The 24,358-nt window shown below is 43.8% G+C and overlaps 1 protein-coding gene across 12 annotated transcripts in view; it reads left to right on the top strand.

Moving 5' to 3' along the window:
* DZANK1 (double zinc ribbon and ankyrin repeat domains 1) overlaps window positions 1–23,404 on the top strand; it is a 44,609-nt gene extending 21,205 nt beyond the window's left edge. For 10 of the 12 annotated variants that reach the window (XM_081149032.1, XM_081149036.1, XM_081149039.1 and 7 more), the window contains 13 exons: window positions 491–604; window positions 3,118–3,210; window positions 5,211–5,330; window positions 6,411–6,575; window positions 7,810–8,020; window positions 9,673–9,776; window positions 11,741–11,815; window positions 13,597–13,693; window positions 14,122–14,222; window positions 16,726–16,806; window positions 17,323–17,450; window positions 21,296–21,370; window positions 21,818–23,265. In XM_081149032.1, coding sequence (XP_081005158.1) covers window positions 491–604; window positions 3,118–3,210; window positions 5,211–5,330; window positions 6,411–6,575; window positions 7,810–8,020; window positions 9,673–9,776; window positions 11,741–11,815; window positions 13,597–13,693; window positions 14,122–14,222; window positions 16,726–16,806; window positions 17,323–17,450; window positions 21,296–21,370; window positions 21,818–21,941 — 1,488 coding nt within the window. In that variant the 3' untranslated portion in view covers window positions 21,942–23,265. Of the gene's footprint in view, window positions 1–490; window positions 605–3,117; window positions 3,211–5,210; window positions 5,331–6,410; window positions 6,576–7,809; window positions 8,021–9,672; window positions 9,777–11,740; window positions 11,816–13,596; window positions 13,694–14,121; window positions 15,454–16,725; window positions 16,807–17,322; window positions 17,451–21,295; window positions 21,371–21,817 lie in introns of those variants that run through there. The other 2 variants (XM_081149042.1, XM_081149037.1) reach the window with 2 other exon arrangements.
* Window positions 23,405–24,358: the final 954 nt, after the last annotated feature.

Below are 24,358 nucleotides of genomic sequence, written 5' to 3'. Positions count from 1 at the left end.
AGTGCTCTAAATCAAGTGAGCCCTGTTCATCAGTAGTTACAAAGCTTGTGGTTTTCACAGCCTGCCCTGCACTGGTGGAACTACCACGCTGATAAAACTAGAGGGGTATGAGAGTGGCACCTGCAAGAACCACACAGACTTGCAGTGTTCTTATTTGAAGTTCAGTACTTTTCAGTTTGTTGTCTGTCTTTGGTTGATGTTCTGAGTCTGAAATGGTTGGTTTTTGACAGTTTTACCAACTTGTAATTGCTTTTTTGGAGAGAGGATTTGTCGACTTCCTTGCTCTATCATGCTGGAAGATATTTTTTCTTTGTGTTTTTACATCTGTTTTCTATAATAAACATGGTTTTACTCTTAATATGAAAAAATAAGAATAAAGGTAATTATTTAAAAATTTCTTACAAAAGCAAATTAAACCTTACATTCTAAGATCTATTTACAGCTTCAGTTTTTGTATGCCAAGACAAACTTGACCTCTTTCTTTGCACAGATGGGCTTGTGTGCAGAATGTGGAAGCATGGTGCCCATAAACATTCCCTTCTGTGTGGTGTGTGAGGCTCCTCTTGCTCTACAGCTTCAACCACAGGCCAGCCTCCGCTTAAAGGTAACGAAATGCAATTTTGTAAAAACATGAATATATAAAAAATAATGTTTGAACAATTAACTGTCTGTCTTCAGCTGATGAAATTGGCTAACAATTGATAAGCTAATATCTATGAACAAAATGCACCCTAATTTTTGTAAAGGCATGCTGTCCAAAACTTTAACTTATCAATGGGATCTATAATGTTAAGAGGAATACATATCCAGCACCCATTTATGATAAAAACGCTCAGCAAAGTTGGAGTAGAAGGATCATACCTCTACATAATAAAGGCCATATGTGACAGACCCACAGCCCACATCATACTCAATGGGCAAAAACCAAAATCATTTCCCTTAAGACTGGGAACAAGACAGGGATGTCCACTTTCACCACTCATATTCAACATGGTACTGGGAGTCCCAGCCGCAGTGATCAGACAAGAAGAAAACATAAAAGGCATCTAAATTGGAAAGGAGAAAGTAAAACTGTCCTTAGTTGCAGATGACATGATACTATATATCGAGAACCCTAAGTATTCCACCAAGAAACTAGTAGAATGGATAAATGAATTCAGTAAAGTAGCAGGATACAAAATAAATATCTAGAAATCGGTTGGATTTTTATACACCAATAATGAACTATCAGAAAGGGAAACTAAGAAAACAATCCCATTCACAATTGTTTCAAAAAGAATAAAATACCTAGGAGTAAATTTAACCAAGGATGCAAAAGGCCCGTACTCAGAAAATTATAAGACACTGAAGAAAGAAATTTAAGAAGATACAAGTAAGTGGAAGCATATACTGTGTTTGTGGATAGGAAGAATTAACAACATTAAAATGTCCATATTACCCAAAGCAATCTATAGATTCAATGCAATCCCTATCAAGATACCAATGGCATATTTCACAAAACTAGAACAAATATTCCAAAAATGTATATGGAACCACAAAAGAACTCAAATAGCAATAGCAATCTTGAGAAAGGAAAACAGAGTTAGAGGAATCACACCATCTGATATCAAACTATACTACAAGGCCATAGTAATCAAAACAGCATGGGACTGGGATAAAAACAGACATAAGAAAGCCCAGAAATAAACCCATGCCTTTATAGTCAATTAATATTTGACAGAGGAGGCAAAAACATACAATAGGGTAAAGATAGTATATTCAATAAATGGTGCTGGGAATGTTGGGCAGATATGTTAAAAAACACACACAAAAAACACACCAACAAACAAAAACTAGACCACCTTCTTACATCATACATAAAAATAAACTCAAAATGGATTAAAGACTTAAATGTAAGTCATGAAACCATAAAAATCCTAGAATACAGCATACACAATAAAATCTTGGACACTTCTCATAACAACATTTTTTTCTGATATATCTCTTTGAGCAAGGGAAACAAAGGAAAAAATAAATAAATGGGGCTACATCAAACTAAAAAGTTTTTGTACAGCAAAGTAAACCATCAACAAAATAAAAGCCCACTGAGTGGGAGAACATATTTGTCGATACATCTGATAAGGGGTTCATTTCCAAAACATATAAAGAACTTATACAACTCAACACCAAGAAGACAATTCAATTAAAAAATGGGCAAAGGACTCGAATAGACACTTATCCAAAGAGGACATACAAGTGACCAATAAACATATGAAAAGATGCTCAACATCACTAATCAGAGAAATGCAAATTAAAACCACAATGAGATACCAGCTCACACCTGTCAGAATGGCTGCCATCAATAAATCAACAAATATCAAGTGCCTGTAAGGCGGTGGAGAAAAGGGAACCCTCGTGCACTTTTGGTGGGAATGGAGACTGGGGCAGCCACTGTGGAATGCAGTATGAAGTTGCCTCAAAAAAATAAAAATGGAACTGCCTCATGACCCAGCAATTCCACTTCTGGGAATTTATTCAAAGAAGCCCAAAACACTAATTCAAAAGAATATATGCACCCCTATGCTCATTGCAGAGTTATTTACAGTAAATAACCAAAATCTAGAAACAGATCAAGTGTCCATCAGTAGACGAATGGATAAAAAAGCCATGGGACATTTACACAACAGAATACTACTCAGCCATAAAAAAGAAAGATCTCTTACTCTTTGCAACAGCATGGAGGGACCTGGAGAACATTATGCTAAGTGACATAAGCCAGGCAGAGAAAGAGAGTAAGTACCATGTGATTTGCCTGACGTGTGGAATCCAATGAACACAATGAACAAGCAAAATAATGGCAGTCTCATAGACAGAGAGCATGCTGACAGCTGTCGGGCGGTGGAGGGACTGAGCAAAAAAGAAAAAGAGAGGAACACACAGAAATGTGTTCCCTGAACGTGGACATGGAGGACAAATTGCTATCAGCTAACTTAGACAATTTTTTACTTCATATGTTTAAACTTGAACATCGCAGTTAATGCCGACTTTGAATCTTAAAGTGGCTTCACACTTTTGTTTGCTTTATTTGCACAATTCTTTGCTCAGAGGAACCTGAATTTCTCATGGTCTGTTTTCAAGGAGAAAGTGATCTGCCGCACCTGTGGCACAGGGAACCCCGCTCACCTGAAATACTGCGTCACCTGTGAGAGGGCCCTGCCTTCATCACAAGAGGTGGGTGGACTGCATGTGCCTGTCCTCTACCTCATGGCTGCTAATGTTCAGTGTTAATGAACAAATATAATCTGCAGAGCAGGGGGAAGTGGGAGGAGGGAGAGACAATGACAGAAAAGCCTCTCGTGGTAAACAAGGCAACTCTTCTAAATGTGGAGAGAGCTTCATGTGGTCATCGGTACAAAATTGTTTTCAAAGCCTTCCCAGGGATGCAATCAAATCTACGATTTTATACACTTTTGTTTAGTAGTTTTGCATGGAAGGCTGGCAGCAGCCATTGGGGTAGTGGACCCACTGACGTTTCATTTACAGTCAGATGTGTCTTTATTAACTGTACCATACCATTTTTTGAAATTGAGAACACTGGGCACCCATTTCTGGGTTTCCTGCCAGCCTGTTTTGAGTGTTTAAGGCCAAGGAATAGAAGTAGATGCAACTTAAGCAGAGTGAATGGGTTCGGTTTAGATTATCTGTTTTATGTTTATAAAATGTTTCTAATGAAGAGGAGGCTTTAAAAATTACTTCCAGGTGACTGTTGCCCTGGCCTAACAATACCAAAAGGACGTTGTCATTTCCTAGCCAACTTAGAAGAAAAGCAAGCCAACAAACTTGCTTCTTTGGAGCCACTTTATATAGTGTCCTAAAAAATGTATACACTATACTTTGAATAATTGTAAAGGCAGTGTTTATTAAAATACATTTCATTTTCATAAAGTTAAAGTGTGTATACATTTTGGGGGGACACCCTATATTTGACAGTTTGGGGGATTTGTTTTCATCTCAGAGAGATTCCTTGGGAAACTGGACAAACCGGTGATGATTCCTGTGGTCAACATGGTTAGTATCAAATGGGATGTTGGATTCTGGGGTTCCTAAAACAAAGCACCCCAAACTGAGTGGCTTAAAACAACAAAAATTTATCATCTCACTTTTCTGGAAGACAGAAGTTCAAAATCAAGGTGTTGGCAATGCCACACTGTCTCTGAAGCTCTAGGGAAGGTTCCGTTCCATGCTTCTCTCCTAGTTTCTGATAGCCTCAAGCTTCCCTTAGCCTGTAGATGTATCACATGGCGACCTCTCCCCATGTGTCTTCACATTGTCTTCCCTCTGTGTGTCTGTCTCTGTGTCCAGATTTCTCTTTTTTATAGAAACACTAGTCGTGTCAAATTAAGGCCTACCGTTATTGATCAGAAGCCCCCCTACAGACCTGTGAAAAAACTGTTGTATTGAAAAGGACTTGTGGAGCCATGGATAAAAATCATGGCCTGGGTTCAAATCTTGGGTCTTACCCTATCTGTGCCTCAGCTTCCCTCTCTGTAAAACAGAGATGATTATGGCATCCTCCTCACAGGTCTGTTGTGGGAATTGATGTGAGGGTACAGGGGTAGTGCTCAGAACAGTGCCTGCACATAGTAGGTAATCACATGGCAATGATGAATAATATCATCCCTATGTATATGATGAGAAAATCTTTTACTAGGCAGTACAAATAAGTAGTAGGAGCAAAGATTCTAATACAGATCTACCTAACAAAGTCTCAGAAATTCTCACGGAACAATTCTATCTCCCTCCCCAAAAAGTAATTATTTTCATATGTCAGGAGTGGAAAATAAACTCGCATTTCCAGATGGAAACCAGAATCCCAAATGATAGAAGATAAACTTCAATGGTGACACCTTAGGTAGCTCTGCTCTCCTTACACTCTTTCTTTGTTAATATTGGTATATAGTAAATCAGCAGTAGGCTTGCTACTGTGGTATTCAAGATACTGAAGAATATTAAGTTGTGTGAGGCACCAGTTTCATTGACTTTCTGTGAAGGAATGCATGCTCTTTGTGCAAATTTATTAATCAATGAAGCTTATGATCATTTTCCTCTTTGGGCCAGAAATACCTTGTTTCCAGGTCTTGTGTTGACTTGGGGCTTTTGTCTTTTCTGGACTGGGAGGGGATTGGAGAGCATGGCACTGATCTGCCTGTCAATACCGTTGTGTCCACCAGTCCATGTGCAGCGGTGAGAAAGCTCCTGGGCCCACTCTGAAAGGGGAGACCGTTTCCTGCTTCAAGTGTGGCCGCTGGAACCGCCGGGGTGCTTGCTTCTGTGACTGGTGTGGAGCCACGGTGGGTATTTTGAAACTGAGCTGTTTTGTGCCGAGCACCTCACCACAACCCTAGAGAGAGCCAGGCTCCCCCTCTCCACAGCCTTGTGGAAATCACATCTTGGGATTTGGGTCTAGCATTTATTTACCAAGAATCTGGAGACAGATAATTAATTCTCTTAAATTGAGAATGGTCCCTCCTTGCTGTTTTAATTTGCATTTCTTTGAGGTTAAACTTTTTTTTTAAATCCTCACCCAAATATATTTTTTCCATTGCTTTTCAGAGAGAGTGGAAGTGGGGGGAGAGAGAGAGAAACATCGACGTGAGAGAGACACATGGATTGGTTGCTTCCTGCTCGCACGTCGACTGGGGCTCGGGATAGAGCCTGCAACTGAGGTATGTGCCCTTGGCCAGAATCAAACCCGGGACCCTTCAGTCCATGGGCTGACGCTGTAACCACTGAGCCAAACCTGCTAGGACTGAGCTTAAACTTTTTCAGTCATTTGTTGACTGTTGATATTTTTTCTTTTATGAATTAGTCATCTGCTAACCTTTTTAATAAAATACTCAAAATTATTTATTTGAGTGTTTCATATAAATAATACCAAAGATTTAGTCTGAAGGGTTAGTCTTTCTTCTTGTCCCAGTCCCATAGCTCGTCTCCCTAGAAACAGTCATTGTTACCGTTCTTTCAGCCATTCAATGCATTAAGTAAACTGATAGTTTAATATGAACATTGGTCCATTTCTTTGCACTTAGCAATATATCTTGTTAGTAACCTCCCCATTCTTTTTAGTGGCTTCATAATATTCCACTGTCTGCATGTACCATGATATATTTAAGCCATACCCTCTTGCTGGACGTTTAGGTTATTTCCAGTTATTTTCTATAAAATCACCTTCCTTCGGGGAATGGTCTTGGATGCACTTCCTTGTGTACTTGTCCATCCATAGAGTAAAATACACATTTATTCTAGAAGGTGGAATTGCAGGGTTGGAGGGTATGGGCATGTATTATTTTGATGGCTGATATGGGAATAATTTATGTGGGAAAATTATGACTAATATTCATAAAAATAAAAAAATCTTTTCTGTCCTCTAGCCTGTCGTTCCTACCTGCTACTCTGTTTGCCCTAAATGTGGGGCCAGCAATCACCCATCTGCCCGATTCTGTGGTGCCTGTGGCGTTTACCTGAAGTCCTTGGCAAAACTTAGTGTGGAGAACAGCCTGGCTCTAGCGGCTGCAGACCCTGACCCTTTTGCTGAGGTGAGGCCTCCACCATTGTAAGAACTGGTGCCTGGGAAGAGGTTGTAACTGAGTTTGTGTACTCTACTCTGTCAATCACCCTGGGGAGAGAGAGCCAACACATTTAGATCTTTCCTGTGGAGTTTTCAACCAGGTGTGGAAATAAATTTGGGTTTTAAACACTGCAGTGATTTCCTCAGAAATCAGTTATCTATGTGGTTATCTATAATAGATTGAAGTCTAATTGTATTTACAAGACAGTAAGTAGATATGATGTCATGTAGGAGAAGTGAATTTAGAATACATGAGATAAAAAGTACTTCTCTTGAATTTCTGTGTAGCACACCAAGAATTTCCCCCCAGTCTTTTCTATTTTAGAAAACTTAGATCAGGCATATAAAATTACTTTTTCCATTTATAAAAACTGGATGTAGTTTAAGGAAAATCTCACAAGGTTATTTTCAGAAGGACTTAAACACTCACGAGCTTTGTGTTAGCCTTTTATGACTTTCGCTAAGCTACATAAATACTCCAGGTTTCTTCTTCTCTCTTCATTAGAAGAATTGATCATTATTAGAGAGAATGCACGTGCACTCAGTAACTTTGTGTTCATTTTTAGGGAATTCATAGCCTTCTTAATCCATATTGGATTATACATTCTGGGACTGCCAATAGTCCACATGGCACCTTTGTGCAAATGTGTTCTTTCCTCAAGACACTTGAACGCCATCTGTTGGAAATTGATTATAATATATTAATTTTGTTAGACATTTTCTATTCACCAGAAAAATTGTCCTAATAAATATGCAAATATATCATGTCCACTATGTGACTAGTACCCCTTTAGATGCACAACCTACATAACCTTCATTCTCTTAGGTCCCGTGGTCTAGATGCAGGGGAATATTTCACAGGAAATGTTGGTGCCCAGTAGTTGGATTGATGGATAGTAAAGTCTATGCTCTATTGGATTATATTGCTGAAAAGAGAGGTATCTTTCAGGACTAATGCAGGACAGGGACCATCAGTTGATTTACTGAATTTGAGACAGTAAATGGTGAAGGGGCTGGGGCTGAGAGTTGCTGGGAAAGACAGAAACAAGGAAAATGAGGCAAGGGCGAAAACCCATTTTTAGTTCAAAATACAGTTGTTTTTTTGAGATACTTTTACTTCTGATTACAGTTGATTTCTGGGAGTAACACAAAGGATTAATTGAATTCTGTTCTAATATTTTACGTTTCTGCCTCACTTGTAGCCCCGATCTGCCTGGCAGCCCCTAAGTGCTCCTTTACCCAAAGGCCATGATGTCGGGACTAGAAAGAATGTAGGTACACAGACCTCTGGCCTGTTCTACCCGTCTGGCAACCTGCTAGCGAAAAAGGAGCTGGAGATGGCTTCTCAGCAGCAGAGGCAGGAGAAAATGAGCGACCACAAGCCTGTGCTCACAGCCATCAGCCCGGGAAGAGGTGAGGAGGGAGACATGCTTGCTTCTCAGGAGGGAACTCGCTCTCCCTTTTTTCCGTTTTTCTCCCTTTAGATTTATTTTAATATATAAGAAATAAGTTCCTTTATTTTACTTTTTTGAAGTAATTTTCATTTGAATGAATAAGAGCTCTCCCTTTCACTTTTAGTGCTGTGATGCTTGTCTGACTCACAGCCCCCTATCTAGTTTGTAAATAGTGCACATGGATTTCTACTGTTACGGCAGAAATGTTGCTAATCTGTGTCGTTATTGCTGTTTGCTGTTATCACTTTAGTTTATTGTGGTAAAATGCACATAACAATTCACCATTTTAGCCATTTAAAGCGTGCAGCTCAGCAACTTTGGTTTCATCCACCTTCTTTGTCCTGTTATTGTGAATATATTACATTTTTATATGTTAAAGTCCAAATATTACTAGGACACTTAGGTTTTCTTATTTAATGTCACAATAACATGAGATAAGAGGTAGTAGTCCCATTCTATAGGTAAGGAAAGTAAGGCTTAATGAGATTTAAGTGTCTGGCTTAATTAAGTTCACTAAGCTAATAAATGGTAGATTTAGCATCTAAATGCAGGGTTCTCTAAACTCCAAATCATGTGCTCTTTCCACAAAACCACGCTGGGTTACCTCGCACAAGCCACCTGACTGCTCTCAACTTTGGTGTCTTCACTGTAGAGTGAAGGTGGAACCTGATGCACGTTTACAGGCTCAAGTGCCAACAGGGCAGAACCGGGAAGTACAGGCAGGCGGCTGGGCCTGCATGACTGTGGCCAGCTGGAGGCTTGTGCCCTGTCCAGAGAGAGCAGCTGCCCCTTCGCCCCAGGCAGCCAAACCTGCGCAGGAAGGCAGTTCCCACCCTGCTGCACCTCCCCCCGGCATATGAGAAACCAGAAAGCTAGACTCATGTGAAATCCCCCAGCATTTAAATGGTGGCAACTAATTCAAAGGTGTTTTAAACCCTGTGTAGACTGGACAGGGGCACAAGGGAAACGTTCTATATATTGATGGGGATGCATACACTTGCCAAAGCTCAAATTGTACATTTTATATATACATATATATATATTTTAAAATCCTCACCCAAGGATATGTTTTTTTATTGATTTTAGAGAGAGAGGGAAGGAGAGAAAGAGAGACACCGATGTGAGAGAGAAACATTGATTGGTTGCCTCCTGTATGTGCCCCAACTGGGGATTAAACCTACAACCTAGGTATGTACCCTGACTGAAAATCAAACCTGCAACCCTTTGGTGTATGGGATGAAGCTCCAACCAACTGAGCCACCTGGCCAGCGCTCAAATTGTACATTTTAAATAGGTGCATTTTACTAATATTATATCTCAATATGATTGATTTTAAAAGAATGTTAAAAGAATAAAAGAAGAAGACCCCATGTGCAGCAATCAAAATATGTTCTTTTGAGATACTAGAGTATTCTGTGATTAATCATGTGTACAAAGAAGCTGGAAACAAAAATGGAACCTATCCTACTGTATAGCTGAGGTTCAAATAAGTAAAACCACCACAAAGTTTGGCAAAGGAAAACAGTGTTTCTGAGAACACATGATCCACATCAGCACTTTCTTTCTTAGCCTGAGAATTATCCATGGGGACAGGTCTCTGTTCTTCTTTAGGATACTGGAGAAAACAATTGGATCACATCTCTGCTCACCTCAGATGTTATGCTCAGAACAACCCTGAATTCCGGGCCTTGATTGCCGAACCCAGGATGGGAAAGGTGAGTGGACTCTGAGTGGAACTTCCCCTTCACAGTGTCCCATGGGATCAGGCTCAAGTTGCCCTCCACCGACTTCACCTGAAATTGCACTTTGCTTGGCTCTTTCCTCCCCTGCTCTGCTTTCTGCACTTCTTACTCTCCCCTGCAGGCACTGCCTTTACAAACCACTTGCACATGAGTCTTGTCTTAGGGTCTGCTCCTGGGCACCTGACCTAACACAGTAAATTGTGAGCATCTCATGCTTTTAGATGCCACATGCTGTGGAAATCGTGATGGTCAGAGGTAAATGACCCAGAATAGTTAACCTAGCCAAATTGTGTACTTAAGCCCTACACTATACTAACAATAGTAATGATAAGATCTAACCATTTAACAATGCACTCAATATCTGTATCACGTTTATCATCTCTCATCCTCAAAACAAACCTGCAAGGTAGGAGTATTACCATTGTGGCAGTTTTTAAAACATGGCCACAGATTCTTTGATAGTCTTCCCTTCAAAAGATGGAGTTTATATCCCCTCACCTTGAATCTGGGTGGCTTGTGACTGTTGGAAAAGAGTGTCGGAAATGATGCTATGAGGGTCTCAAGGTGTGGTCCTGTAGGCATGTGACTTCCTCTCGCTTGGCATGCTCACCTCAGAACTCCTTTTGGAGCCCAGCCATCCTACTCTGAGACGCCCAGGCCACATGGAGTGGCCACATTAGTCGTACCGTCTGCAGCTCCAGATATTCAGTCCTTGAGTCACCCCGGCTCAGGAGCCAGGCAATGACTGACGAGACTCTAGGTCATTCCAGTTTCCAAACGTGAATCCATCTCTAGCCACTTGAGTCTTTGCAGCTGAGGCCTCAGACGTATGGAACAAAGACAAGCCATCGCTGCTGGGCCCGTTGGAATTCATGAACATGATAAAAATGGGGTTTCTTTAGTGAGACTGAGTTTGGGATTTTTTACACCGCCGTAGATAATCAGAACAAACCTTACGTGGCTCCAAGGAAAACTGGCTCAGAGGTTTGGGGAGTGACTTCCCTAGGACTACACTGCTAGGTCTCAAGGAATTTAGGCTTTGAAGCAGATCTGTCAGACCCCAAACACCATGCCCTTTCTCTTCCATTGTAAAGAGACACCTTGTGAGAAGACCCGTTCCTCTGTCACGAGACTAGAGGAGCCTTTGAAACAGCTTGTCTGCTCCTCTGCCACTAAAAGGCCAACACTGAAACTATTTCATTGTCAAGCATTGCTCAATTTCCTTCGATAATCTATTTTGATGGTTTATTAATTTTTTGGCCTAATCCGGGGGTCTGCAAATTATGGCCTGTGGGACAATTCTGGCCTGCCATCCAGTTTTATAAATAAAGTTTTATCAGATCACAGTTATACTCATTCATTTTCTTATTTTCTGTAGCTGCTTTTGTGTTACAATGGCAATGCTGAGTATTCATGACAGAGATTCTATGGCCCACAAAACCTAAAACATTTACTATGTGATCCTGAAAGCATTTGCTGATCCCTGGCTTGATCTAAATTCCTCCCACTACTTACAGAGAAAGCTGCTCAGCCGTGGTACACAGCCCTTGAGTGCCAAGACCTGGCCCCCAGAACACCTTTCCCAAGGCGATGGCATCCAGCCATATGGCTTGATTGGACTTAAAGCGTGTCCCCCGTAGAGAGTATCAATTTGGATCTTGCTTTCTTATCCATCCTGGCAGCCTCGGCTCTTTAATTGGAGTATTTTTTTAGTATTAATGAAATTATAAATATGGCTAGATTTGTGTCTGCCATTTTGTTATTTGTGCTCTATTTTATCTAGTTTTTGTTCTTCTGTTTCTCTTTTTATCTTCTTTTGTGTTAATTAAATATTTGATTAAATTTACAGTTTAACTTCTCAGAATTTCTTTGTTGTTGCTCAGGGCACTGAGTTCCATACCCACAGTTGTGACTCCCCTCTAATACTTTTTTAAAAGCTTGTTTCTGCTACTGTCCATGAAGATGGCTATGAAGTTAGCATCAGGCTGAATTATATTCAAGTCTCAAACAAGGTGAGTGGAACCTTCAGAAGTTATTTATTGGAGAATTGATGGAACTTATAAATCATGGCTTATGGTTTATTGAAATGTTTCTGTGTAATCCACAGAAAGGAAAATTTTCAAATATTATAAAACTAAACTGTAGGCCAACACCTTCATAGAATTAGATAAATACCTGAGCTAAGCCTGAGAGAAGCTAGCTTTCGGGCACACAGTGATTCAGTGAGAACAGGAATTGTCACCCACCCGATTGGCTTGTGGTTCTCAGGCTTATTTCTGCTCACTGACATCTGATGGCAAGTCTGTGATACAACTGCTTTGGGAAAAGACTGACAAAAGTGTTTGCTGATGTGTACTGTGACCTATTTGCCTATAAAAAAGAAACCAAACACTGTGCCCATGTCTCCCTTGATCTGCCCTCTTATATGGTGACTGAGGCATTGCCACATTGCCTGTGTGTCACAAACATTGATTGATATTGACAGCTTTAGTGTCATTGACAAGAGGTCAAAATATACAAAAGAATAATCAGTGGGTTGAGAAGATGGGTAACATAGGCAAGGAAAAGGAGAGGAACTGCCCTTTATTAGGTCCTGGCCACATGCCCAGCAGGGTGCTGACAGTGTCTTTAAAGTTAAGATACATTCATGGGCCCTGCCTACCTCACAGGGAGGCTGGGCGTGTCCATCGGGATAACGCCCATGAAAGTGCTTTGAAACCAAGTAAAGCACTAAATGCCACATGTCCAGTTGTGTGGCTAGAGCAGAGCTTGGGTCAGGGAGGCGCCTCAGGAGAAGGGGAGTGAAGGACGTGGGACAGGGCAGGGGAAGGGGCTAAATGAGCAAGTGGTCACAAGTAATGTCTAGCTTTAGCTGAACCCATGCCGAGCTCTGGATTGTGAATGACACCACACAGTTGTCCCTAATTGAGGCAGGGAGGGGAGGGGCATAACCTAGGGCAAGGCAGCACCCAACTACTGAGGGCAATTGGCCAGAGAAGGGGGTCAGCTGTGAGCTGCTGGCAGCTGACACAGCAGCTGACCAGTGAGGGGGAACCGGGTGGGCACGCTGCCTATCAAGTAGAAGGGGAGTAAATATGCCCAGGTTCCCTGTTTTCTCCTAACTGCATGGTGTAGTGTTCAGAGTAGCAGGTGGTTCCCCCGCGGCAGGAGCCGGCAGCCGCCTGAGGGTAGGGTAGGGTAGGGCAGGGCTGGCATCTTCCCGGCCGGATGCAGGATCCCCGGTCCGCCCGTGTATTATCTGGCCTGTTATGCACAGCTCTTTCACCTCGTTTTACTTGCGCAACATCCGTCTGAGGCAGGTCATAATATTTCCACTTTATAGGGGAGGGACCTGGGAGGCTCAGAGAAGTTAAGCAACTTGCTTCTTCCAAGGTCCCTAATCTAACAAGTGACAGAGCCAGGATTTAAATTCTATAGCCTGAGCCTCCCCATCATGCTGCCCTAATTCCAAGACATAGAAGGGTTCTAAGCAGGGGCAGGACACAGCTACTCATAAGAAAGGTGCCTGGGGCAGCCACATGGAAGGTGGGCTGGCGTGAGAGGAGGGGGCCGAGGCTGTGGTGACCGAGAGGAGGGGCCAGACCGAGGAGCTGTGTAAGAGACGAGTGAGCAGAACATCCTGGCAGGTGAGGGAGTTTTGGAAGGATGTCCGGGTTTCAGTCTTGACTCTGCGCAGACACTTGTCATTAACAGAAGAAGAGCAGGTGGGCAGGGAGGAGCTAGGACACCGCAGCCTCATCATTTGTGGTGCTTGCATTTTCTTATTGGCCAGAACCTTTACCTCAGTAAGGCGATGAATTTCAGCGACCACTTTCTGAGCAGTGTCACCGAGGGTGGTGATGGGCTGTTCGGCAGCAGGTCCAGCTTGGGTGAGTTGTGCCCTTCCGTTGATTTCAAAGCCATTGACCAGGAACACACTGGCTTGGCAAGGATGGTGGAATTGCTTAAAATTTGCCAGCCCAAGCATGTGTCTTACTTTCACAAGCCAGCCATTTCATTCCTCTGGTTTCCCTGAAGGCAAGGGTGAGATTCTTGAAGTCTTTCAAGGTAAACTGGGGGTGGGTGCTCTTTGGGGCCTAAAAACTATAGTCTCTTCTATTCTCCTCCTGCCCACCCATCCCCTGGTCCTGGACAGAGAGGAGTGGCCACAGGAGTCCTTCCTGCCAGGTTTAATCAAACAGAAATTTTTACAAAACCCATCTTGTCCTTTTGAGGGGCGCGGCACTAGGCTCTAGCTCTTTGCCTGTGGGGAGAGGCAGGGGGGCATCATTTTGGTCCTCAACTCTTGTCATTCCAGTGAGTGACTGTGGCCAGAGCACCTCAGCTACCACAGAAAAAAGCAAGAAGACGAAGACTTTCAAGACCCAAACATTTCAAGAAAAGGAGGAGCAGCTTACAGTATGTGGATCCCTTGGTCCTTACAGCTGTCTTCTTTGGCCCATCTATTTAATGTTTTATTTTGAGATTTTTTTTTTAATAGAAGAATATTTTTTTCATTTTCTGTTCCTTTTTTTACAACAGCATATTTTTATTTTTTGTAATCCTTTAAAATATCTCACGATTATTCATTAGAATTATTTTAAAATTCTCATCAGTGTCCCAAGACACCTGTTTCTTCTGGTGTCAGCTCCAGGTGCCCATCATTCTGGTTCTTGTTTTCTGTTTGTCTCATGTGTGATGATCCTTGACTGTCAGGTCATGTTAACACTCGAAGGGCTAGTTTGATTGTCACAAGAGCCTGTGGGCGCCAGCATGGGTCTGTGGGCCTGGGGCCCTGTGAGGGCGGATGGGCCGGCTTGGGGCAGACCTCCCTGGGGGAGGGGGGCAGGAGGCCTTCCATGTGGTGGTGAGGGCGCTGCTGGGAAGGGCTCAGGTGAGGGCTGTCGGCCCAAACCCTCCCTGTGTCTGTCACAGAGGCCAGCTCGGTCCTTGGGCCCGTGCTCCCAGGAGAAGCCCTTGTTAGGCAAATCATGTGCCCTATGGAAAACTGTTATCAGAGTTTAAACCGGGAGTGAAGCCTCCTGCCCTTGGGGGAGGGGAGGACACCACCAGGGGAGGACCCAGCTATTTACAGTAAAGCCTCTAATGACACACGCATGGATCCAGCAGCACCAGCTTCTGCCCTTGTTGATTCACTTCGAACACCTGCGGGGCTCCCTGAAGAGAGCACACTCATACCCCAGGTGTTTTCACCTGGGTTTTCTCTTTGCTTAGATTTCCCTGTGGGTCAGATTCCATCTCCTTCAGTCTCATGGATTCTTCCCCATTTCTGATCCACTGAGGGCATCCTTGCAGGGTTCCCACAGCTGTTAGCATTTGAATGGGAGCTTTGCAGAAAGAGACAGTGGGTGTCCTTGCTCAGTCTGCCAGTTCCCCTTGTAGCCGGTCCTCTGGCTGCAGCAGAGAGAGCAGAGGTGTTTAGCAACAAGCCCAGAGCCTGGGTCTCCAACTCGCATGGAGATGGACACAGTGTCAGTGTTCCCTCCAGCATCAGCTAAGCCAGGCCCTCGGGGTCCTCAGGGGCGCACATACTCGCCTCCTCACTTGCCTCACTCCCGTCATGATTTCCCTGGAGGCAGGGACTCTGTTCCTCATCTTGTGTCATACACACCAATAAATGTGGGAAGAATACCTGAGAATTGTCTTAAATTTAATTGCTTATGATTTCCTTGTACTCTCTACCTTCTTCCAGTTTGAAATATTGTCATTAAGTATGAAAAGTATAGAGTTCCATAAACTTAGTAACAATTTTACCAATTTGGATACTCTACCCACTTACTCCGTACGTGAGCTGAATCTCCTTTGTGTGCCTTAATTTTCTCATTCGCATTTAGGGGGTAAGTGACAGAAGCTATACCATCTGTTCATTCAGTGATTACTTCTGAGCATGAATATTCCAGGTGCAGTTCTAGGTGTTGAAAATAAACAAAAGGCATAAAGGTCTGAGACCTCACGAAGTTGACATTCTAGTGCATTCTAGTACATTTTTTCCATAAGGAATGGAATTCAGTATAAACAACTGCCCTCCCTGCAAAAGATGTGGATTTAACTGATTAGAGCACGTTGTTCCGAGCTACTCACTGGGAGGACACAGGGTGAGCCTTGCGTCTTCTGAAAGGCTCAGAGGCCTTGGCCAGCTTCCTCGTGGCTTCCTGAGGGCCAGGGAGGGGCGTTGTTACTTCCACATAAGCAGAGAAGTGGTTGCCCTGGGACTACCCCGCCGCCACCCTGGCTGGGATCCACTGGCAGACACCTACTAGAAGTAACGTCTCCTGCCTTCCAGAAGGCTTCCTGTAGTCTTCCAGTAACCAGCATTTGCAACCCTTTGTAAATAAGGAAAGATTATATAAAGATAAGTTTCATTGCATTTTGAAAATATAAAAGATAATAGAATCTTCAGATTTCTGATGATAGATGAGAGATTTTTTTCTCTCCCAAGCAAGAGGCCGGCCTTGTTGGTTCACTCCCACCTCAGGTGAACTTGCCTTCTGAACTGTCATACTCAGGCTGGCTGCGAACACTTTATGCCGCATGCAGAGCAAATTTTAGGGTTCACCTGGTTGCTTTTCCTAGAATAGTCATAACAAAGCTAGTGTGGTGTTTCTGGGTTTTGGCGAGATTTCTCATTGCATCCCGGTCCTTATGTGAGTATGGTGCCCTTCATCAAGGCTATGTCTTCAGGGCCAGCAGGGTTTACATGAGATATGTATCAGTGCTGCTCGCTGGTGAAGACCACACACACACACACACACACACACCCCCCCTACACCTACCTCTGCCTGGGGCTCAGAGCTTAACCTTGGAGAGGATCATTTACCTGGAGGGTTGAGCCTGGGCAAGTGGGGCTCCACGTGAAAATATTTTGCGGCGCTGGAAATGACCCCCTTCTGTAATGCTGCAGCCCGAAAACACACTCCTGCTGAAGGAAGTCGGACCGACAGGGGAAGGAAGAGTCTCTGTGATTGAGCAGTTGCTTGATGAAGTAAGTGCATCCAAAGAGCTGGCCTGGGGGGGGCGGGGGTCAGCCTGTTTCATTGTCTCTTTCAGATGGAAGTTCTGTTCATATTGTGATCATCACAGGGCCATTTTATTTTTTTAAATGTTGGGAATGGATTAAATGGCAAGTCCAAAGCTTTCCATGAATTGTTGTTACCTGTGCTAGTTTTTATGGCAAAGAAAATAGGCAGAAAAGTGCTCATGAGCCCAAATAACGTGCGTGAAGGTGGACAGAACCTCTGGCCTGAGACCCCACGTGACCTTCATGTTTCCTGAAGAAGCCAGGTTGTCTGGGTGCCTGCCTGCCCAATGTGGAAGCAGGAGTTTTACCGCCGGAGGGACGTGGCAGCTCTGTCTGTTCTTTGTTGGTTCCTGGGTTCCTGGTTCCCTTCCTTGTGGATTTAAAGCCATTTAGTTCCATCGGGGATGTTTGTTAGTAAGATGGTGATTGGGTGCTGCCAGGGGCAGGGTTTGTGGCAGGTGTGTCCTCCATGTGCTGCAGGGAGCAGATCCCAACTGCAGTGATAATGAAGACCGACCCGCTGTGATCGTGGCTGTGATCAATAAGCACCATGAGGCGATCCCAGTCCTTGTGCAGAGAGGAGCGGACATCGAGCGGCAGTGGGGACCGTAAGTGAAACACAATGAAAGGAGAGTTCTGGTGCCCTGAGGCAGCCAGCCGGCACCTGGGGGCTCTGCTGCAGCGGGATCAGTCTACACGCAGGCCCTGTTCAACCCGATCCACTTAAGAACCATTCAAACCCATTGTGGCCTTAGTAAGAAACTCAATTGCTCATATTTTCCAAATTTGGGTAAAACGAAACCTTCAAAATGGACTGTTGGATTGCCTAAATTTTAGTGGCTTTTATCAAGGATGGTACCTTTTGTTAATTCATGAATTTATGTTATCATGGGTCTGGCAGGTTCTTAGAGCTTGCGGTGTTAAGCAATGTTTTCATGATGATCTGAACTGTTAAGGCCCATAAGAGAGCTCCACAGAAATATACCCACGAAGTTAATGCAGAAAGAAAATGATATACCGTTGTCTCCAGATGTTAACATCACTGGGGGGAGACTGGTCTATCTGAGTTCACCACATAACCACCTGGTGCCTTGGTTTCCCCAGCTGTGAAGCGGGACAGAGAGATACCAAGTCGCGTGGATGGCTTTGTTACATGCTCTCCTAGTCTTGGTACTGTCCTGCCTCCTGACCACTCCCGGTCTTGTGTTTCGGGTGTAGGAAACCCGGGGTGGAAAGTTCCTTGAGTGTGGGTCCTTCCTGTTAACTGCCTATCCTGCGGACCAAACTGTTGCACTAGAAGCCTCGAGGGGTATCCCAGGTGGCTAACACTGCTGCCTCCTGAGTTAATACTAAGTCAGGGTGGAAGCCCAGCCAGTGCGTGATACTGCTGAGTATCTCAAGCCTGCATAGCGGACAGGGGTTCAATAGTTTTGCTTCTGTTTCTCTCTCAAAATTTCCTCTAGTGTTTTTATTCAAAATATATCCCTCTGAGTTTTTTGATGTGCATTTTTATAAGTTTCTGCCCAATAAGACAGCTATACCAGTAGACATGACCCCTTTTTTAGTTTTATTTTATAGCAGGATGTTTGGCATGTTGGTATAAATATTTGATGGCTAGAATTTACTTTCTCAAGTTTTCTTAGGGTTCACATTCATCATACTCTGTCAACTTCTTTATCCCACACTTGCGTTATCATCAATAAAAATAATGCTACCTTGTTTTGTGTTAAGGTATACTATATATATAGATATATATATATACTTCAGACAAGCTTTTCTTATAGCGTGTAAGTACGTTGTGGTTGATACAAAAATATCTTGAGCACATTTTGAATTGATGCTTAAGTCTGATGAGTCCTAGCTTTATGAAAAGTCCAGCTAAGAGGATGAAACTCCTCTGGACAGGGAACAGATTAACGGTTTCCATTTTTACTTCGTCACCATTCAAACCCACCAAGACATTTATCCACATGTGATCTCACTGCATTTCTACTAAGGCTAGCGCTGTGGTTATGCCGTCAGTCTAAACGATGTGTAATAGCCCTCTGTCATTCTCGCTGCATTATCATGGTTACTATTAGAATTTAGCTGCCTCCCGCCCGCCCCCTGCTGGGGACCGAGCCTGCAACCCAGGCATGTGCCCTGACCAGGAATGGAACCGCAATGTCCTGGACCATAGGTCGATGCTCAACTGCTGAGCCACACCAGCCAGGCAATAGCTGCCCTTCTTCAAGGGAATTTCAAACATTTAATCTCTTAGCTCTGCCCCAGGTGGAGATAATGCCACCACCAGTCTACTTCTTAGAGGATCAGCTGTGGAGATTTATTCTATTAGGTAATCAAGATTTAGAAAGAGAATGTAGCTTTATCCACCGTGATGCCTCGATTGGAATTACTAGTTGTTTGTGCCTTACTAGTAAACTTTCTTTAAAATACAAATTCCTGAACACCAAGGTATAACTGGTGTACAAAACATGTTCTAGAAGGTCTAGTGAGATAACATCGCTATTCAGAGGATCTAACTCACAAACTCTCTGAAGCATGGGGTTCTGACAAGGAAGTGTATTTATTTATTTTTCATTTTTTCCATCACCACTTATGCCTTCTTCCACCTCTACCACCCCCTCTGCTTCCCATATTTGAGTTGTTTGATGAGTAGTGTACAAAATTAGAATTGGCAGAGTCACAATTCACCATTTTCCAAAACTAAACTGTAAATAGAACACACTCTGCTCTCAATTTGGGGAGAGTTGTGAAGAAAGACGATCTTATGTCTACTGAGATGTGGCAACTCCATGGGTATATCTAAGTTCAAATGGCAAGTGCCTTATAAAGACCCAAGGAACTTGAGGGTGAAATGACAGTGAAGCTATATGCTGCTAGGCAGGAAGGAAAGCTGAAAGGTACGGAGGAGATTGGTGTCCCTGGTGTGACTGAGGCATCCTTTGTCAGTGCTCCCATAGCATGCTGTGTACCCCTCTGCCCTGCATCTACAACCGGTTCCCGGAGCTCCTGGAGAGAGGAACAGACACTGTGCCACGTGTGACATGGTGACCCTGGCACAAATGGGCGCATCAGGCTGGCACTCAAAAATAATCAGAGTGATGGAGAGCCAGGCAGAGGTAATCCAGAAGCCCTCATGGAAAGTGTAAACCTAGGTGAGCACTGGAAATCCTGCTGGTGGAGAGCGGGAAATAGACTCTTCTGTGGTGACAGCACAGCTTAGAGGCAGAAGGGAGCAAACTGTTTACTTTCTAAGAGCCACTTTTTCGGATTGTTTCTTCTTCATGGCCTCCTGTTTTTGTCTGATCCTGTCTTCAGTCATCCCGAGGATACCAATTAGGTTTCTTCTTTTAAATTTTTCTTATGTTTGAGTGTCTTGGTTTTTCTGATGTCTGTGACCCTTTGTTGTCTGTCCATGTTAACATGGGGAATGTGCTAGATGAGTGGGATTCTGTGTACATGAGTGGAGTTCGTCAGCTGGGGAGTTTTGAGGGGTAGATGAAGCTGCTCTCAGGCTGGGCCAAGTGGAAGCCTTCCCTCTGGGCATGGCAGTTGCTTACCTGATTTTCACCAGAGGCTCCATTTATCTGTTTCAGAGAAGAGGCCACCGTATTGTTCTCTCCACTGGGATAAATTTATGGCTGCAGGTACATCTGCAGGTGCAGGGGATGGAGTGGTGATGTCAAGGGAAAGAGCAGGTCTGGGAGAATGCAGAACTTCAATTGCTCATCCCCTTTCTACTCCACTCATGACTCCCAGGTACCATCACCTGCCATCTCTGATCAGGAGCCTTTCGTGAGTTCTAGAGTGCAGGCGCCACCCCACCCTCCATTTCAGCCACCCATTGCTCCCTCCTCGGGCCAAGCCTGGCCAGGCAAGGTGGAGAGACAGTCTGGCATGCAGTCACACATGCTCTGTCTGACCTCTCGGGCTTGCTGTGGGTTCTAAGATTGTCATTTACTTTCATATCATACAAACCCAACTCACTGAAGCCAAAGTCATTTCCCTACACAAGAATAGGAGCCTCAGCCCTGAAAGGTTATTATCATATAGACAATGCCCAAGAGGTCCAAGCCAGTGGGGAGACTATGTCTAATACGTTCCATAAACTCTGGCAGGAAATTTACTAAAATAGTATTTACTAGCATTTGTTAAATCACTTACGAACCAGATCCTTGTGGGGTTTCTCACTTTAAAAAAAAAAAGCGTTAGATAAATTTTTTAAAATACACAAATAAAAAATGAACATGTTCATAGATGTTTCACTTTCTACGTAACATCACAGCTTAGCCACCATCACAGTATTTCTCCAAGGGAATCGGCAGTGAGGGGAGACTCAAGACATGATCCCAATCTGTTAAACAGGTCAGTGGGTGAAACCAAGGCCCCTTTGGTCATGTGCTCCCTCTCCAGTTTCTTTAGCCAGGGTGATTTTTTTTTCTCCAAACAGTTTCCAAAATACAGCTCTTCATGAAGCAACTCTGCTTGGCCTGGCAGGAAGGGAGTGCATCGCTGCCCTACTGGGGTAAGTTCCCTGGCCTCTTAGGGAGACTTGAGGGCCACAGGGATCCCCCTGCTGACCTGGGGTGATTTCAGAGGGCCGTGGTGCCTGGATATATAGTTAATCCTGTGAATTGGGGCCACCATCTCACCATGGCTTCCAGGCACTAGGGGCTTTTAAATGCACAATGCAAATGTTGTCCCCCTCTTAAACATACTTGGTTGTAGGACTTTGATGCAATGGAGACCAATAGCCAGGATTTGCAATTGAACATTTGAAATCAGAAAGTTCCCCAAAAGGTCTCACCCTTGTGAGAGACACCCTAGAGACTGGGGATCATGGTGGCCTCTTGGGGACAGGTTTGAGAAAGTGGGTCCAGGAGGCTCCCAGACTGGCCTTTGTGTCAGGGGAGAGCCAGGCCCTCAGGTCCAAGTGCCCACAACCTTCAGTTCACCCCCATTCCCTTCCCAGATGCAACGCAAGCATCCAAAAGAAGAATGCCAGAGGCCAGACAGCCCACGACCTGGCTCTGGCGATTGGGGATGACCTCATCTCCTCGCTCTTTGCAGCTAAGCTCGGCCTGGACGAGTGTTAGACCCGAGGGCCTCCGCGGGGTGCACTGAAAGAAACCATCCAGCTCTGGCTGTTCTTTGTTCGTTTCTTTCTGAAATGTGTATTTGAGGTTTGGGAGTTGAGGTTAAGGGGAACTCTTAAGTTTTTTCCTTTTTTATATGTATGTATATTTTGTTCTATTTATTTTATTTACATTTATGAACATTGGTATTTTGCTAATGAGCTCAAAGATTGGGCATGTTGAATTATCTCTTTGTGGCAGCTTATGTTATTCTATAACTTGGATGAATCAAACACAGAGTGTGGTTTGAGCACTTTAAATAATATAATAACTATCAGTTATTTTTATTTTTTATTTATCTTTTTTATTTCAGAGAGAGGAAGGGAGGGGGGAGAGAAACGTCAATGATGAGAGTTACTGCTCAGCTTCCTGCACGCCCCCTACTGGGGATCGAGCTGCAACACAGGCATGTGCCCTGGTTCATAGGTCACCGCTCAACCACTGAGCCACACCAGCTCGGCCTACCTTTATTGTTGAAAGTATTACAGATGTCCCCCTTTTTCCCCCATTGATCTCCTCCTCCCCGCACCCCCCTCCCCCAGGCCTTCACCACACTATTGTCTGTGTCCTCGGGTTATGTGTATGTGCATGCAAGTTCCTGGGTTAATCCCTCCTAACCACCCCCCCACCCCCACCCCACCCTGCCTTCCCCATGAGATTTGTCAGTCTGTTGCATGCTTCTAGGTCTCTGGATCTATTTTGTTCATCAGTTTATTGTGTTCATTATATTTCACATATGAGTGAGATCGTGTGATATTTGTCTTTCTCTGACAGTGTAAGGTACCAATACCGCAGGGGCATTTCCTAATGTGCCCTGGATGGTGAGGAACTTAATGCATGTTTTATTATAGGTAATAATTGCATGTAATTCAAAGCTATAAAGTATAATGTAGTGAAAAACCTGCTTCCCATCCCTGCCCCAAAGCCACCCACTTCCTCTCCTCACAGGCAGCCAATGGTACCAGTGTCGTATCTTTCCAGTAGTATAGGCTGGTAGAAGCATGTATATGTAGTGTATATCTATGCACATAAGAGTATACATGAATGTAAACATAGGTAACACACATATATATTATTTCCCCCTTGTAAGACTAGTAGCAGCAAACTACACACTGTCCCATCTTGTTCTTTGGCTTAATGTGTCTTGTAGGTGGTTCCAAGGTAGTATGTAAAGATTGAATTTAAAATGTTTTTCTTATGTTGAACTCATCAATATTCCTATTGTTATGGTCTATAATTTGGTGACGAGCTTTGAATAAACTATTTGCAGGTGTGTCTAAATGTGACCTATTTTTTTCAGAATGTTATTTCAATCTTTGGTGATTGAGTCATGGAGTCCCTAAATTCTTTTAACGTATATAACTAGAATATTCATTAATTTAAAATAATTAATTTGGCACAATAAATAATAGACTTTGTTAAGGTATTGCTATCATCACTACCTGCACTTTATTTCCTGTGGGCAGGTGGCTGTCTGTAGGGAGGACAGGTGCAGTCCTTGGAATCCAAGCTCCCAGTGAGCTGGGACAGTGTCTTCTGGTCACAGCCTTGGTCTTCGTTAGAACGCTGCAAGGGTAGCCAGCGCCTGGAGAGACCCGTGGAGTGTGACCATCTGGTCTGGCATCTGGGGATGGAGAAGAGGTTGCACTGCGTCAACTTTGCTTAGCTGGGACCTTTCCCAGAGTTCTCTTGGTTCAAGGTTGGCTGCGAGAGAAACTGTACAGGGTTTGAGATTTAGAAGGTGGGAGTGAAACAATGGCCATCATGCTTGGAAGGTGGGTTAGGGCACCAGTTGCTGCTGTGGCTCAGACCTCATAGGAATCGACTGGGCCTGAGATGGAGCATGACTGTTAAGTCTTAAACACTCCTATTACAGGACTAATTTGGGAGTGTGGCTTCAAGAGTCTTACCTGTTATTGGAGGGCCAAGGAGGGAACATGGTTTGAACACTATTTTATTTTTTATTATTATTTATTTATTTATTTTTGAACATATCTTTATTGATTTCAGAGGAAGGAAAGGAGGGGGAAAGAGATAGAAACATCAATGATGAGAGAGTTATTGATCGGCTGCCTAGCCTGCAACCCAGGCATGTACCCTGACCGGGAATCAAACCCCGATCTCCTGGATCCTAGATCAATGCTCAACCGCTGAGCCACGCCTGGCTGGGCAACACCATTTTATTGTTAGAGTGCCAATAAGGAGGCGTCGCTAGGGGTGGTCTGATATGGGTGTGACTGGAGACCCAAGGCTCTGACACTAAGGAATTGTTTGGTCATAACTGACAGACCCCCCTGGGAATGGAGTTTTCGGGACAGTGTATTGGTAAGGAGGCTCCATGGTGGGACAACCAGGGACTAAAAGCCTGACAAAAAGCA

Source organism: Miniopterus schreibersii, assembly GCF_964146895.1.
Source record: "Miniopterus schreibersii genome assembly, chromosome: 10".
In the NCBI taxonomy this organism is placed as follows: Eukaryota; Metazoa; Chordata; class Mammalia; order Chiroptera; family Miniopteridae; genus Miniopterus; species Miniopterus schreibersii.
This window is presented reverse-complemented; position numbering and strand designations above follow the sequence as displayed.